Here is a 13,149-nt window from a genome sequence, read left to right as displayed (position 1 = left end):
TTATGAGATAGCCAATGTAAGCCTACTTACCATTGACTGTTGGAAACAAAACCTACAGTTTGCAGGCATTGACACATACATTCTCTCGGCAAATGTCGACGTTGCATGCATTATACATCATGATACATCCAATGTGACCCCGGCTTCATCACCGCCTGTAAATCAGCCATTTGCAGCGTCATCAGGCGCCTACAGTGCGCTGCTGCCATTGGTCTCCAGCGGCTGGTGACGGCACTCGGCGAATCACGAGCAACCTCCAACCTCGGGAATCAAGTTCTTAGTCCTGCAACCTTGGAAGCTAAATCATATCAACCCTCTTCCGCCTCCTCCCTTTGCTTTTTCTCCCTCGCCGCCGCCTCTGCTGAATACAATTCATTTTCTCTTCAGCTTGATATGTGCACATGAATCTCTCAGCAGCGTGAATTGGCCACAATCGCAACCGGCAGCTTTTGATTCCCAGCATCTCATCAAGCCGTCACTCGGCGGTCAAACTCCCATCATGGACGTCTCATACATTCCTCATGCCGAGCGCGTTCGCCGCAAGAATCGATCGTCCACCAACATCAACCATCTCTCACTGGCCCCTCTAACGTCGAAGCTTCCCATCGATGATGATGAGGCCATTGTCGACGCTGCGGTGCCGCTGTCGCGACCGAGCACCTCATATCTCCAGGGCAAATCTGCTCCTACTACGCCTCGGCTGTTAGCTAGCTCCGCAACCAACCCTCGGTCACGGTCAAGGTCACAGAACCGGACACCATCCGCCTCAGGCGCCCCAATCACCAAGAGCAAGTCATCGTCGCATCTTACCGCGGCGAAAAAGGCTGCGACCGGTGCATCGACGCCCCGTAGGCGACACGACGAGGGAGGCGATGGCGATTGGCTGCTGAGGACCGGCGCATTGATGACTTTTGAGGCGAGGGAATTCAAGGGCCAGTCCTGGCTTGTCTCGCGGCAGAGCTCGACGAGCCTGACTGGCATCCGGAGCATCGAAGATGTGGCGTTTGAAGACGAGCTAGCGCGAGAACGAGAGATAACGAGCCTACTTACGAGCAGGCGCGGTAGTCTAGCAGATGATGACATGTCCATTTCCGTCATTGGAAGCAAAGTCCACAGTCGTTCTCACAGCATTCACGGCAGTCGGAGCCAACTCATGACACCCGTGGAGCGACTCCTCGACGACTCATACTTCCCGAACCAAGAGTCACTGGCCGGGCCCGACTTCGTCGACCTCGATGAAAGGCTCGAGGAGCTCGAGCGAGACACAGTAGAGGACGCCGAGGCCGCTGTCAAGAGACTTATGCGGCGCGGCGCGGCGGGCAAAGGCGGGTGGATGACGAGCTTCATGGGCTGGTCGCTCTTTTCGGTGGACGAGCACGAGGAGGAGACGGACGACGAGTCGGAGTATGACGAGTCGCTGGCGAATTCGCAATCACAGGCGGACCGCAGCGCTTGGCTCAAGCGTCACGTCGAGGGCCCTCTAGACCCGGAGGATTTCGTGCCGCCTCCAACGACGGATGAGGGAAGCTGGAGCGACGCGGCATGGCTGCTCAGCGTAGCGTCAAAGGTCATATTTTGAGAATGGAGCACGAGCATCTGTTGAGCATCTATTGCCGGCACCAGTAGTAATTCGTTCTCTCTTCAAAGCCAGCCACCATGAGTCTATCCTTTGATGCTTTCTTCCCCTTGTGTCCTCTTTACTCGTTCAATCTAGTGTGTTAATAGTACAGTAGTAGTCGCTTTCCCCGGATGTATCGATCGATCGATCGTGTTGCAAGTGGATACACGCTGTTTGGCAGATGGATAGACTGTTTTTTCCACCTGTTCAAACTAGAGCAATGCATAGGTAGTAGTCAGGTTATCTTAATCCATACAATCAATGTCATGTCATGTCCACCTACACCAAACTTGTGCAACGCCCTTTCCCAGTCACTCGCCCTCATGTACAGCATCAGACCGACTTATACATGCGATTAATGCATGCACGTCCAATGTGCATAAAGCATCCCGGCCAGGACAATCTCCACCGCATGTCTTAGCTTTAGGCACGGCTCGTCTGTATCCCTAGCACTATCACATACGAGTATGTATCCCGCTCAGCTCGTTCAGATCAAGAGGCGGCAACACAAGACCCCGGGCTCGGTTCCGGCGGTTAGGACCTCGCCCATGCCGGCCCTCGCAGAGACATGAAGGACACTCGCAGGGCCGCGGGACTTGAGAATCCCCGCAGAGCTCATTGGGCAGAACCACAGGGGCCATGTCACGATGGACGGACGGCTGCGTGTCCAGGCCTGTCTATTGCATACTTGTACATGCAAATCCCGCTCCGGATGGGCTCTCATGACGCCTTACAGGAGCGGCAACATGTACGTATGTATGCAATGTCGTGTCATGTATGTACTCAACGCTTCACTACCAAGTTTATTCCAGTTTCACGGAGCCCAAGGCATTGGGTATGAGTGGCTCCAATATTAGCCATGCATTCGTGTGCCGCTAGCTCTCACCAGCCCATGCACGCCACCCAATAACGAGACGGGAAAGGGAGGGAAAAGGGCTTGAGACAGAGAGAGAGAGGAAGAGAGAGGAGGGGGGGGCATGTACTCGGGCTGCGAAGCCGAGCAGGGGTGGTTGATATTGATGCTACTCTGCTCTTGGAGCTTGGGGAGATTGGGCCGCTCAGCTCTTCGCGCCGCCCCCTCTTTCAGCTTTTACCGTGGTCTTTTTTGCCCATTTTACTTGGATCTTGTTTTAATTCTTTTTAGCCCTCCGTCGTTGGTATTGATGAGCAGCGCCGTCTTGCAACTACTGCAGCTAAAAACGGCGTGTGATGGCTCGTGCAAGTCTTGTCTACACACGTAGCGGTGCATCACAAAAACGGCGTCTCAAGTAGAGCACATACATGCAGCATGTGCTGTGCATCCCTCCAGCCCAGACCCGACCCTTGCATCAGAACTGACGGCGGCACTTTAACTCCGAATACCCTCGTCTCCCTTACAGCTGAGGCGAGAGCCAAAAGCAAAACATGAATGTGATAAAAAAAAAGGTAAGAAAAAGCAAAGAGACATAGACCAGGGTTGTCTTGTTTTATGTCCAGCCTCAAGATTGGCCGGATGATTCCAAACATCGTGCCATAATTATCGGCCCATTATGCTGCTCTAACGGTTTTTGCATGATGTTTTTTTTTTCCTTTCTTTTTTTTTTTATTTTTTCCAGGTTTTCTTTTTTACCTTTTTTTACTACTGCTGTACTGCATATTCAGTGTCCAATCAGCCGGCTCCCGCTGTTGGTCTCTCGTACCTAAACCATGATGGCTCGCTTAAGCTTGGGCAGGTATTCCCGATTGCATTTTTACTTTTTTTTTTTTTTCCTTTTTTTGCTCTTTCGTCTGCTATACCCGTTTTATATACCAAAGGGGTCACGCAATCAATTCAAGGATGCGGTGAAGCCCATGGCATAAACCGCGGTTAATTCCCTCTCCTCAAAGCTGAACTCGAGTCGTGACATGATGGCAAAAACTGGATGCATGGCCATGCCACCGTTACAAGTACGTGTCTCTTGGTCTCCATCAAGTGGATATCCATCGTTGGCCACTCGTAAATCAAAAAAATAGCAAAGACGTCAAATCAAATCCATCCATGCATCCTGGGCCACCCCCCGATGAATATGATAGTAGTAGTGACCAGGTTCAGCAGCATACTCGTAACATTCAGCCCGCCAACCACCTGCAGTCTCGCTTCAGCACAATCCATGGACGGCCATTTGGCACTACCTGGAGCTTGTAATTTTTTGCCTTTTGCGCCTCCCATCTCTAGACCCTCCCCCCTCAAGGCTGCAGCAAAAAAAAACTTGCCCTCCAACACACACACGGCTTGTGACAAGTGACGGGTGGCTGTGGCTGGTCCTCCGCCTTTGGCTGCTCCAGACCGAGTCCCGCAAGTATAAGCATAAAAAGGGCCTCGAGGCCAATATTCGCAGTGCGTACATGCACATGTACATGTACACGCACATGAACATGCATATGCAAGCGTCAAATCAAAAATGTCTTGAAGCCGGTATTGGCCCTCCCGGTGCCGCGGGTCGTTGGTCTTGCACAAGCTCCCATGTCTTGGGCTCTCGATCTGCATCGCCGATGGCTTTTCCCTTGACCTCTCCTGCTGTTCCCTCTTTGTTACTCTGTATAAACCTCTGGTAGTCGCCCGTTCCATCTTGTGTGTCTCCATCTATTATATCGACTCCGTATATAGGGGCTGGCTGTAGCTGTTGGGGGCCTTCAATTCCTCCCCCCCAGCCATCGACTAATACTTGCTATCCGGACGAGGATATTGCCCGTCTTTTCCAATTACACCTCTTCTCCTTCTCCATCTCCTTCTTCGCATCTTGATCGTCAAATCGAGTCTCGACAAAAGTAAAAATCGAAAAAAAAATCTGGATGCCGCCGAGACAACATTAACATGCTGCTGAAACTGGCAGAGCGTCGTCCAAACCGCACATCTCAGCCATCCGCATCTCCCATCTCTCCTCCGCCCGGAATCATCGACAAATGGCCATGGGAGACAACATCGTGTCGCAGGGCCGCGTCCACGACGAGCAGACGCGCATCGTCATGTACGTCTTCTTCAGCCTGGCGCTGTACAACGTCGGCGAGCTCGTCTGCCACATCGCCGTCACCTTCAAGCGCTACTGCGGCCTCTACTGCTGGAGTTTTCTCGTCGCCACCTGTGGAATCGCCCTCAACGCCGTGGGGTTCCTGCTCCGCAGCATGTCCGGCTCTCTGTCACTGTCGACGTACGTCTACTCTGCGCTGGGCATCGTCGGTTGGGCGGCCATGGTCACGGGCCAGTCACTCGTTCTGTACTCGCGGCTGCATATTATCCTGCCTCGCGAAAGGCTGATTCGCAGCGTCCTCATCATGATAATCGTCAATTCCATCTGGCTGCTGGTGCCCAACACGGTGCTGCTGTTTCTCTGCAACTCGTCGAGCGCAGCGCAATACCAGGTGCCGTACTTTGTCTTTGAGAGGATCCAGTTGACCGTCTTCTTCGTCCAAGAGCTCATCATCTCGGCGCTGTACATCCACGAGACGTACAAGATCCTCCGCAGCTACAGGGGGCTCGTGACGGGCGCAAACCGGACCACCATGGTGCATCTCATCCTCACCAACCTCGTCAGCATCGCCCTCGACGTCAGCATCCTGATTCTGCAGTACACCAACCACTACGACCTCCAGACGGCGTGGAAGCCATTCGTCTATAGCATCAAGCTCAAGATGGAGTTCAGCGTCCTGAACCGCCTCGTCGAGCTCTCTCAGTACATGCGCCGCAACAGAGGCCTCGCCCTCATCGACACTCCGGCCATTGGCGCCGCTGCTCTACCGTTGGGCACAGTTACCGCAGAGGATGGCAGCATCATTGCGAGGAGGAGGAGCATGCCAGACGAATCTGCCTTTTCGACGGTTACGTCAAGCGTTGGGCCGAAAGCCATGCCAACTCGGCCTGAAGCGTCCATGTCAGTGTCATGGCTGCACGTATAACGATGGCGGCGGCTGTTTTCCGGTGAATAGGGTACATGTGCATAGCATGATTTGCTAGGGTTGGGCTTATATTGCTTTCCAGTTATTAATTTGTTTGTACAAATCTTTCTTCTTTTTTTTGATGCACGGTAGGGATATCATTCATGGGTACGGTTGGGAGGAAGGAGGAGGGAACATGTCATTTGAGTAGTACAAGTACATGTACGGAGTCTGGAGCCTGTCGTGACACCCAACGACGGCAACACGGCGTTGATTGATGTTTTTAATAACCATCTTGTTCATACTTTTAGCAGCAACTGAATTAGTGCTGCTCCAGTTTACTCCATTATTACTAGGCTGTCGCTGTGGATCCCGGATCTCGCCACCCGATCTGGCTGATTTGAGCCATCTAGGGCAATAGAGAATACGAGTACAGATGAGCAGTAGAGATGGCAATTAATGAGGTCGGGATAATAAACCGCCCTATCAAGGGCCATCATACGCACAAATCGTCACTAAGAAAATAATAAATTCTCCGCAATCATGCCACATGAAATGTCATTCCAGCTCTCCATCTCGGCCCTCAGCTCACCCCAGCTGACGACGCCTTCCGCCACGCAAAAACGAAGCAACAACATTCCTCAAAAACAATAAAACGGGGTCCAAGGCTTGACTTAGTGGTGGCTTGCTTTCCCCTCTGCTCTGGGAGATGCCTTTTATCTCGTCAGCACGTGTTGAAATGACCCCCCAAAAAAATAATCGCCAGCGAACAACTAGCTTTCCCGCGTTATGGCCCAGCTTTTCTCGCCACGCACGCAGCTCCCGAGCTCCCGGGTTCGTGGGGTATTGCGTTGAAGTTTAATTCTCGTTTCCACATGATTTGGCCCAAAACTGCCGGTTCCTCCTCTTCCTGCTTTACCCTTTCTTCTTTCTCTTCTCTGTAATTTGAAATCACCACATCAGACACTCTCAAATGAATGCCGTGAATAGCGACAAGTTCGTGCCGAGGAGAGCCGAAGCGCCTCCGACGCCGCCGCCGCTTCTTCCTCCCCGGCCTCGCGATGCCGGCCGTCTGCTCCGGACCGACGACAGCGATCTCCCGCCCTCGTATGAGGCATCCACGCTGTAAATAACCCTTTTCTTAGCTATCCCGCGATTGCACAACACATGTGTTTTATTCGGTCCATGAAACGAGAGAGAGAGAGAGAGTAACTGTCCCCCCATCACATGTGAATTGAGAAACTGACAAGTTGGCCTCCTCAACCCATCCCCCCCAAAAACAGCCGCAGACCAAGCGACGCACACATCCGCGTCGCCGTCCGATCCTCCCAACATGCATCCAACAGCAATTCCTCCCTCCCATCCCTCTTCACAGGCCGCGACGGCCGCACCAGCATCAACACCCAAGGCTACCTCCTTACAACCCCCATGAGCGCCTCCAACATCGACCGCTACGACCACTGGGGCCAGAGCCACGCCGCCGCCGACAGCTCCTCGGGCTGCTGCTGCTCCGACTCGGAGGGGTGCTGCTTCTCGAGCCGCGGCGGCTGCGTGTTCTCCGACCGCGACGGGTGCTGCTGGGGGGATCGTGGGGGGTTCTTTTGCAGCGATCGCGAGGGTTGTTGTTGCTCTGATACGAATGGGTGTTGCTTCTCGAGCAATATGGGGGCGTGCTGCTCGGATGGCAGATCTTGTTGCTGCTCGAAGTTCGACATGGATGATGATCCTCCAGGAGGAGTTCCGACGACGACAGTGGAGACTAGTTCGGTGAGGTACAGTCCGAGGTAACAGAAGATGTGTACTGCTGTATTTTTATTTATATCAATATGTGTGTTGGCGTTGTGCTCTGTATTGATATTGGGGTTTGTATTTGTATGTATATTGGTATCGGGATCGGCATCTGCTTTGTATAGCTGTTTTGGCCAGGGCGTTGTGAGCAAACGTCGGGGATACCTATGTATGTAAGTTTTCAAGGAATGTTTTTCATCACCTCTTCAGATAGTTTGTGTAGCTATCCATCATTTATCAATGCCAATATCCAACAGCGATTCTCGAGAATCGATCAATCATGGTATGCTTGAAAGGAGAACGAAGAGGAGACAAAACAAGGTAAAAATAAAAATAAAATGTGTTTCCATTCCGCTGTATAGGTAAATTCGAATCATGTAAAAGAAAAATCCATCGCTTCCCATTTCTCGCTCAAGTTTCGTATATCATACATCATAAGGTTATCTGTCTGTTTCTTCATCAACGCATTCTCACATCCGATTATATGTAATATGAAAGAATGAAAAGAAAAGAAAAGAATGCAAAGAATGCAAAAATGCCTTCACCAAGCAGACTGCGTCGATCCCAGCATCAGCTGCCGCTGGTAAAACCGGCCTCCCGTAAACGCCGTGTAAATGTCGTCCACCCGCTGCTCCAGGTTCTTGTCCGTACGGATCGCCTTTTCCACCCGCCGCATGCGAGACCGGCTCAGCATCACGCCCCGCGGCCGGCGCTCCTCGAACGCGTACCAGCAGTGTCGCAGCTCGTGGCCCTTGAGGTTGCAGGCGGGACACAGCGGCGACTCCGAGTCCTTGCCAGAGGCCGCATCGTCGATGGCCACGTCGGCTTCTGACCCGGAAAGCTCAAGGTCGCGAATCTCCCGGTACACCTCTAGAAACGTCCACAGGCGGTCCTCTTCGGCCGGCGAGGTAGCATCCAGCTCTGCCACTTCTTTTTCGTCCGAGGGCTCTGCTTGTACGCGTCCGGCAGACGCCACCTCAGTACTGCTTCTAATCTCACTCGGAGCATCTTCATGTCGATTGATACTGCCTCTGTTGTTGCTGTTGTTGTTGTTGTTGTTGTTGTTGTTGTTGTTGTTGCTGCTGCTGCTGCTGCTGCTGTTGTTGCACCTGTGTGTCTTTTTGAAAGCAATAGCCTCTTCAGCCTCCGTCTTCCACTCAATGGCGGCAAGGTCCAGCCTATCAGCCCCCATCATAAACTTGTCAAACAGCGGCGGCGAAAAGGGCAAGATGCAGTCGGCCAGATCGCGCAGCCAGGTGCCACAGTGCGTCTCTGGAAAGTTGAGCTTGTGGCATCTCGTCACAGCGCTGTACCACTCGTGGGCCCAGTCCGCCTCGCTGTTCTCCAGGTCGAAGCGCTCCAGCACGCCGTTGTAGTTGCTCCGCTCAATCTCGATGCGCTGGCGGTACGTCGGGGCCGTCGTCGCCTTCAGGACCGCTATCCACTCGCGCAGCGACTGCTTTTCGTCCAGCAGCTCTGCCTTGGCCGGGACGATGGTGCGCAGGATCAGCGCCTTTGTCTTGTCGACCATTTCGTTCTGGCGGTCATACTCCTGCTTCTTGGAGTAGTAGATCTTGTTCTGGTCGTGGTAGTGGTCAAACTCGTCCTTGGTGAGCTCCGACACGTCTCTGGCATGAGGATTGAACTGCTGCACCTGAGGCGGGATTGGGCACGCACGCAGGTCGTCGGCGGCCTTGTCCGACCACATGTACCGCCAGATGAAGACGTCGACGTAGGGCTGGATGTCGCGCCGCCACTCGTCCCAGTCGCGATACCACTTGAGCACCTTGGGCTCATGGTCCAGATCGTCCAGCAGCGTCGAGTCGTCGTCGGCGGTGCTCCTCCAGATGTCGGGGTGAGGGTGAGGGTGAGGGTGAGGGTGAGGGTGCGCAGGCGCCGTCGATTCCATCACAGACATGTTTCCTCGTCCTCTTTATTTCCCTCTTCCGTCTCCCAAGAGCAGAATTCCAGCGACGGGGATCAGCGCAGCGCCTGTGTTGGGTTAGGCGTCAAGGCCAAGGGCGGGAGAAAAGGTAGATCCATCAGACGAATCGCTGAGCTGAGGCTGTCCTCGTACTCGTACCTGTGTACAGCACAGTACACTGGTCTAATTGCATTATCGGCATGTCGAGATCCACCTGCATGAGCCGAATCAGACGATGCTGTCTGTACTGCACTGCACTGTAGGAGTCCTCTGAGCGCAGAGACGACGGAAAACAGAGCAAAGCGGCGCTGCAGCTGCGAGAGAAACGTGGTTCCACACCGCAACGGGCAGCATGATTACAGGCAAGCGTGTTGTCTCTGCTGTGGTGAAATTCGGCTTCGGCGCATGTATACCGAAGCGCTGCGTGACTCCCTCCATCGCGGCTTACCCGGCAGCCCAGAGGACCAGGACGAGTGCCTGTACATGTACACACTACAGACGCAGCATCCCCCGCGCGTGGATTCCTCGAGGCCATAGGAGTATTGCTGCTAATACTGCGAATCTAGGTGCCATGCCAGACAGCCAGAGCCAGCAAATAATAGAGGCGCGGTGGAGCAGGGCGACCCTTGATGAGGCCATTGGCAGCGGGTCTCTCGACCAAGTTCTTCGCTGGATTGGCACAACACCAAGTACTGCAGCTGCAGCTGGAGCTGGAGCAGATGCCGACCACGTCTCTACTACGGAGGCTTGCGATATTCTTATTGATCGAGCGGGAGAGCCTTTAGTCATCCGGGGCATCTGTTCTGCCCTATCCAAGCCTGTCAAATCCAGGGATGACTTCTTCACTGCCTGCGCTGGCCTCGATTGCATCGTCAGCTACCTGCCCCTCGCAACTTTGCGACTCTACAGACCCGGCATAGAGATTCTAGCTGCCAGCACCGAAGAGAGCCCTCCTAGAGTTTCCCTGCCATCCTTGACAAGTAGGGCAAAAGATGCAGTCAAGTTTATTGATTTCCCCGAGTTGGCATGGGCGCCCAAGCACAAGTTCGACTTCATGGGAGAGCGAAGCCTCTCGGAGAGAGTCCACACGGCACAGCAGATGGGACCCCATGCCAAGGATCTGCTCGGCTGGTTTGCCGACGTCAACTGGCCGCCTCGATCGGGCTGTATAAAGCAGCTTGCTCGCTTTCCCGAAGTGGCAGTTGACCCGATCAAGGAGATTATCCCCGAGAATCGAAATGATCCCGAGTGGCTGATGCATCTCCTCGAGTTTGTAGAGCAACATGTGTCTATTGGGGTGCTGTGGGAACAGCTAGAGCCCGAGCTGGTGTTGCTGGCTAGCAGCGAGGCGGAAGATGAAGAAAACCGGGATCTTACAGAAACTGCTCAGCGCCTGCTTGGGCAGCTGAATGAGTGGAAAAGGGAACAGGGCGGTAATGAATAAAGAGGTGTTCCAATACGACGAAAAAGGCTGTTGGAAAGAAGACCTTGTTATAGATGGCTAGCTGCTGCTTCACAGACGTTCGAAATGTACGAAGCAAAGCTCCATCGTACGCGTACATTTTCTTTTCGCTTCTCGCGTCTCATCAGAGAGAAAGCAATGGAAAGTAACAACGCCACTTTCTATGACCTCGTTAGTTTTAATTGAAACACGTTTACGAGTAGGAATAATGCCATTGTTTGCATTTCCGCTCTGATTAGAGAGCCGAGTTGCTCTTTACAACCCCCCTGCAGTGGTCTTCACCTGGCATATAGCCAGTTGTCAGTATCCTGCGTTAATCATTCAAAGCCCCAGTCTTATTGAATCTGTTAGTAGTAGTAGTAGTAGTAGCGAGCAATAGGATCGGCGGCCGAGTTAGGGCTGCGTGTCTACTGTTGTCAACATGTTTTGAATTGCTCGTAGCTGACTTGCTTAGTGGTATGCCGTCTAAGGACATGCAAGTAAGGCTTACTACATGCGGTCAAGAAGAGAGGAAATATAAGGCATTTAGGATAAAATGCAATGCTAGGTTGGCGCCAACGAGATGCCCGGTTGCAAAATGCATATTTTGTTTAGCGACGCGCGGATTCATTACAAGGCCAGGACAGCTTTGGGCTGGCTGCGACCAGGAAGGATAAAGCATCCCTTATAAGCTTAAACACTGGAGTCTACTAATGCCGCTTCGCTGAGGACCAACAGACACTGCGAGATTGCATGATGCTCTAGTAGTCGAGCTCGAGCCCCTCATGAAGGTGGTGGTTTCATTTTTTTGTCTCTCCGCGACTGGCGATTACATGTATTCTGCTTGCTGCCTTGGACCACCAGGTCGACTCCTTTTCCCTATCAAAGCGGTCGGTGGAGAGATGCCTGGCCAAATTGGGTCATCGCGCGTTGGCCATTCCGAGTGATACGATTCCAAAGGATTCTTTAGTCATTGCTCTTCGGGGCTGGCCGACCCTACCGTATCAACACCAAGTCAGTCAGCTGCCCTCGTTGGCTGCTGTGCGCGACTCCCGCCATCCTTGTTGCCTCTCCAGCCCTTCACCCTGCGCCGGAGGTTGCCAGCGTAAAACCCGGCCGCGGTACCCTCTGATGCCGCAGAATCATGACTGAGTCGCTAAGCAACGTCCATGCCACTCGGTGGTCAAGAGGCGTGTGCTTGGGCTGCAGATCATCGCCGTGTTGAGCACAACCACACGGCGCTCGAAGTCTAGAACGCTGATAGACAGAAACAAACGGCATGCCAAGCCGGATGCTGGCTTCAAGGATATTCCTTAAACAGTTGCGGACGTTTGGTTTGCCCCGTTGACGACGCCACGGCGGTTTGGATGCGCCTCCTTGCGCAGGATTGCTGCCCGCCCGCCAAAGGCTACTGAACTGTACTTGGTTGATTGATGTCTGGCCTGAGCTCGCGGCCCTCTTCCAGGTTTACGTCGTGTCCATGGCCACAGCGTGACGCTTCCAGAGGCCTCGTAGGGCCTAGTGTTTTTGCCTGGGCGCAAACTGTGGGCTATTGCGTGAGCCGTGGAACTTCGGATTCTCGGAGCTGGACTCTGTCTGCCCCCTCAAAAGACGGCAGAATAAGGGGTTTCGCTACCAAAGCATTGCATATACACGTACATGCCATCGTGCTAAGCAGCATTTGGCCCAGCTGCTGGTGCGCTGCTGGTGCGCTGCTGGTGCTACCCCCGTAAGTTTTCTCGACGAGTGTCGGCTAGGATCTGGCAATCCAATGGCATCTTGATGGACGTCGGAAGTTTAGCAAGGACCAAGGCGGCTCCTGCAAGCATCCATGGTTGTGGTGGGAGTCACGAGCCCCGCTAGTGTTGGAAGCTTGGATGTGGGCAGTTTTGATGGCTTACAGGCACTAGTACCGGTACGAAGGCTGGAGGTCTTGATATGGAGAGGGCAAGGTGGTGTGTACATGGAGCCATTTGATGTAGGTACATTCCATTTATTTTGTCGTGGGTTGGCTTGTCCGTTTCTTTCTTTTACTGCTGCAGTGCAAGTTTCAAGATGGTAGCACATATTACAGAGCAGAGTGCTAAATACCTTGGTTGTCAGACTAAAGGTAAGAGGCATTCAGATTGGTTCGATTGGAATCCAATAAAGTACCAAAGAATATAGAGTCTTTGATCCTTTGTGTAAAATACTACTAGGTAGATGCCTCAATACTGTAAACAGCCCCAATGAATCCTTGCAGCATGATTTCCGCTGCAGCTTACTGTACCTACACAATAGTGGACACTCTGCACTTGTTTGGCCCATGTACAGTTACAGCAGCCATCATGGAGGGCATCTCGAATGCGTCGTCAGGCATAATTAGGTGCCCGCAAAGATGTTGAGTTGGGTATTACTGCTAAAAGGATGCATACAAGGGAGGTAGAGGCATCCGATTGGAAGCGTACAGATAGCAGCACCACTAGGGGCAGAGAGAGGGAGAGACAC

The 13,149-nt window shown here is 53.0% G+C and overlaps 5 protein-coding genes across 5 annotated transcripts; 4 read left to right on the top strand and 1 right to left on the bottom strand.

Annotated features, from left to right (window-relative positions):
* Positions 1 to 359: 359 nt before the first annotated feature.
* TRIVIDRAFT_216624 (uncharacterized protein) lies at positions 360 to 1,900 on the top strand (the record flags this gene model as incomplete). The annotated part of the gene is made up of 1 exon (XM_014097447.1): positions 360 to 1,900. The coding sequence occupies one exon, from the start codon at positions 500 to 502 to the stop codon at positions 1,577 to 1,579; it is 1,080 nt and encodes a 359-aa protein (XP_013952922.1).
* Positions 1,901 to 4,506: 2,606 nt separating this feature from the next.
* Positions 4,507 to 5,308, top strand: TRIVIDRAFT_172383 (uncharacterized protein; the record flags this gene model as incomplete). The annotated part of the gene is made up of 1 exon (XM_014097446.1): positions 4,507 to 5,308. A coding segment is annotated over one exon (768 nt), but the record flags the coding sequence as incomplete, so codon positions are not given.
* On the top strand, positions 5,291 to 6,015 carry TRIVIDRAFT_216623 (uncharacterized protein; the record flags this gene model as incomplete). The annotated part of the gene is made up of 1 exon (XM_014097445.1): positions 5,291 to 6,015. One exon carries the CDS (start codon positions 5,312 to 5,314, stop codon positions 5,528 to 5,530), a length of 219 nt encoding a protein of 72 aa, XP_013952920.1.
* A 216-nt stretch (positions 6,016 to 6,231) lies between these two features.
* TRIVIDRAFT_187021 (uncharacterized protein) lies at positions 6,232 to 7,556 on the bottom strand (the record flags this gene model as incomplete). Its single annotated transcript, XM_014097444.1, has 2 exons — positions 6,232 to 6,634; positions 6,793 to 7,556. The coding sequence occupies one exon, from the start codon at positions 7,222 to 7,224 to the stop codon at positions 6,961 to 6,963; it is 264 nt and encodes an 87-aa protein (XP_013952919.1).
* A 2,236-nt stretch (positions 7,557 to 9,792) lies between these two features.
* On the top strand, positions 9,793 to 10,884 carry TRIVIDRAFT_210062 (uncharacterized protein; the record flags this gene model as incomplete). Its single annotated transcript, XM_014097443.1, has 1 exon — positions 9,793 to 10,884. One exon carries the CDS (start codon positions 9,793 to 9,795, stop codon positions 10,663 to 10,665), a length of 873 nt encoding a protein of 290 aa, XP_013952918.1.
* Between the last annotated feature and the right edge of the window lie 2,265 nt (positions 10,885 to 13,149).

Source organism: Trichoderma virens (genome assembly GCF_000170995.1).
Source record: "Trichoderma virens Gv29-8 chromosome Unknown TRIVIscaffold_85, whole genome shotgun sequence".
NCBI lineage: Eukaryota > Fungi > Ascomycota > Sordariomycetes > Hypocreales > Hypocreaceae > Trichoderma > Trichoderma virens.
This window is presented reverse-complemented; position numbering and strand designations above follow the sequence as displayed.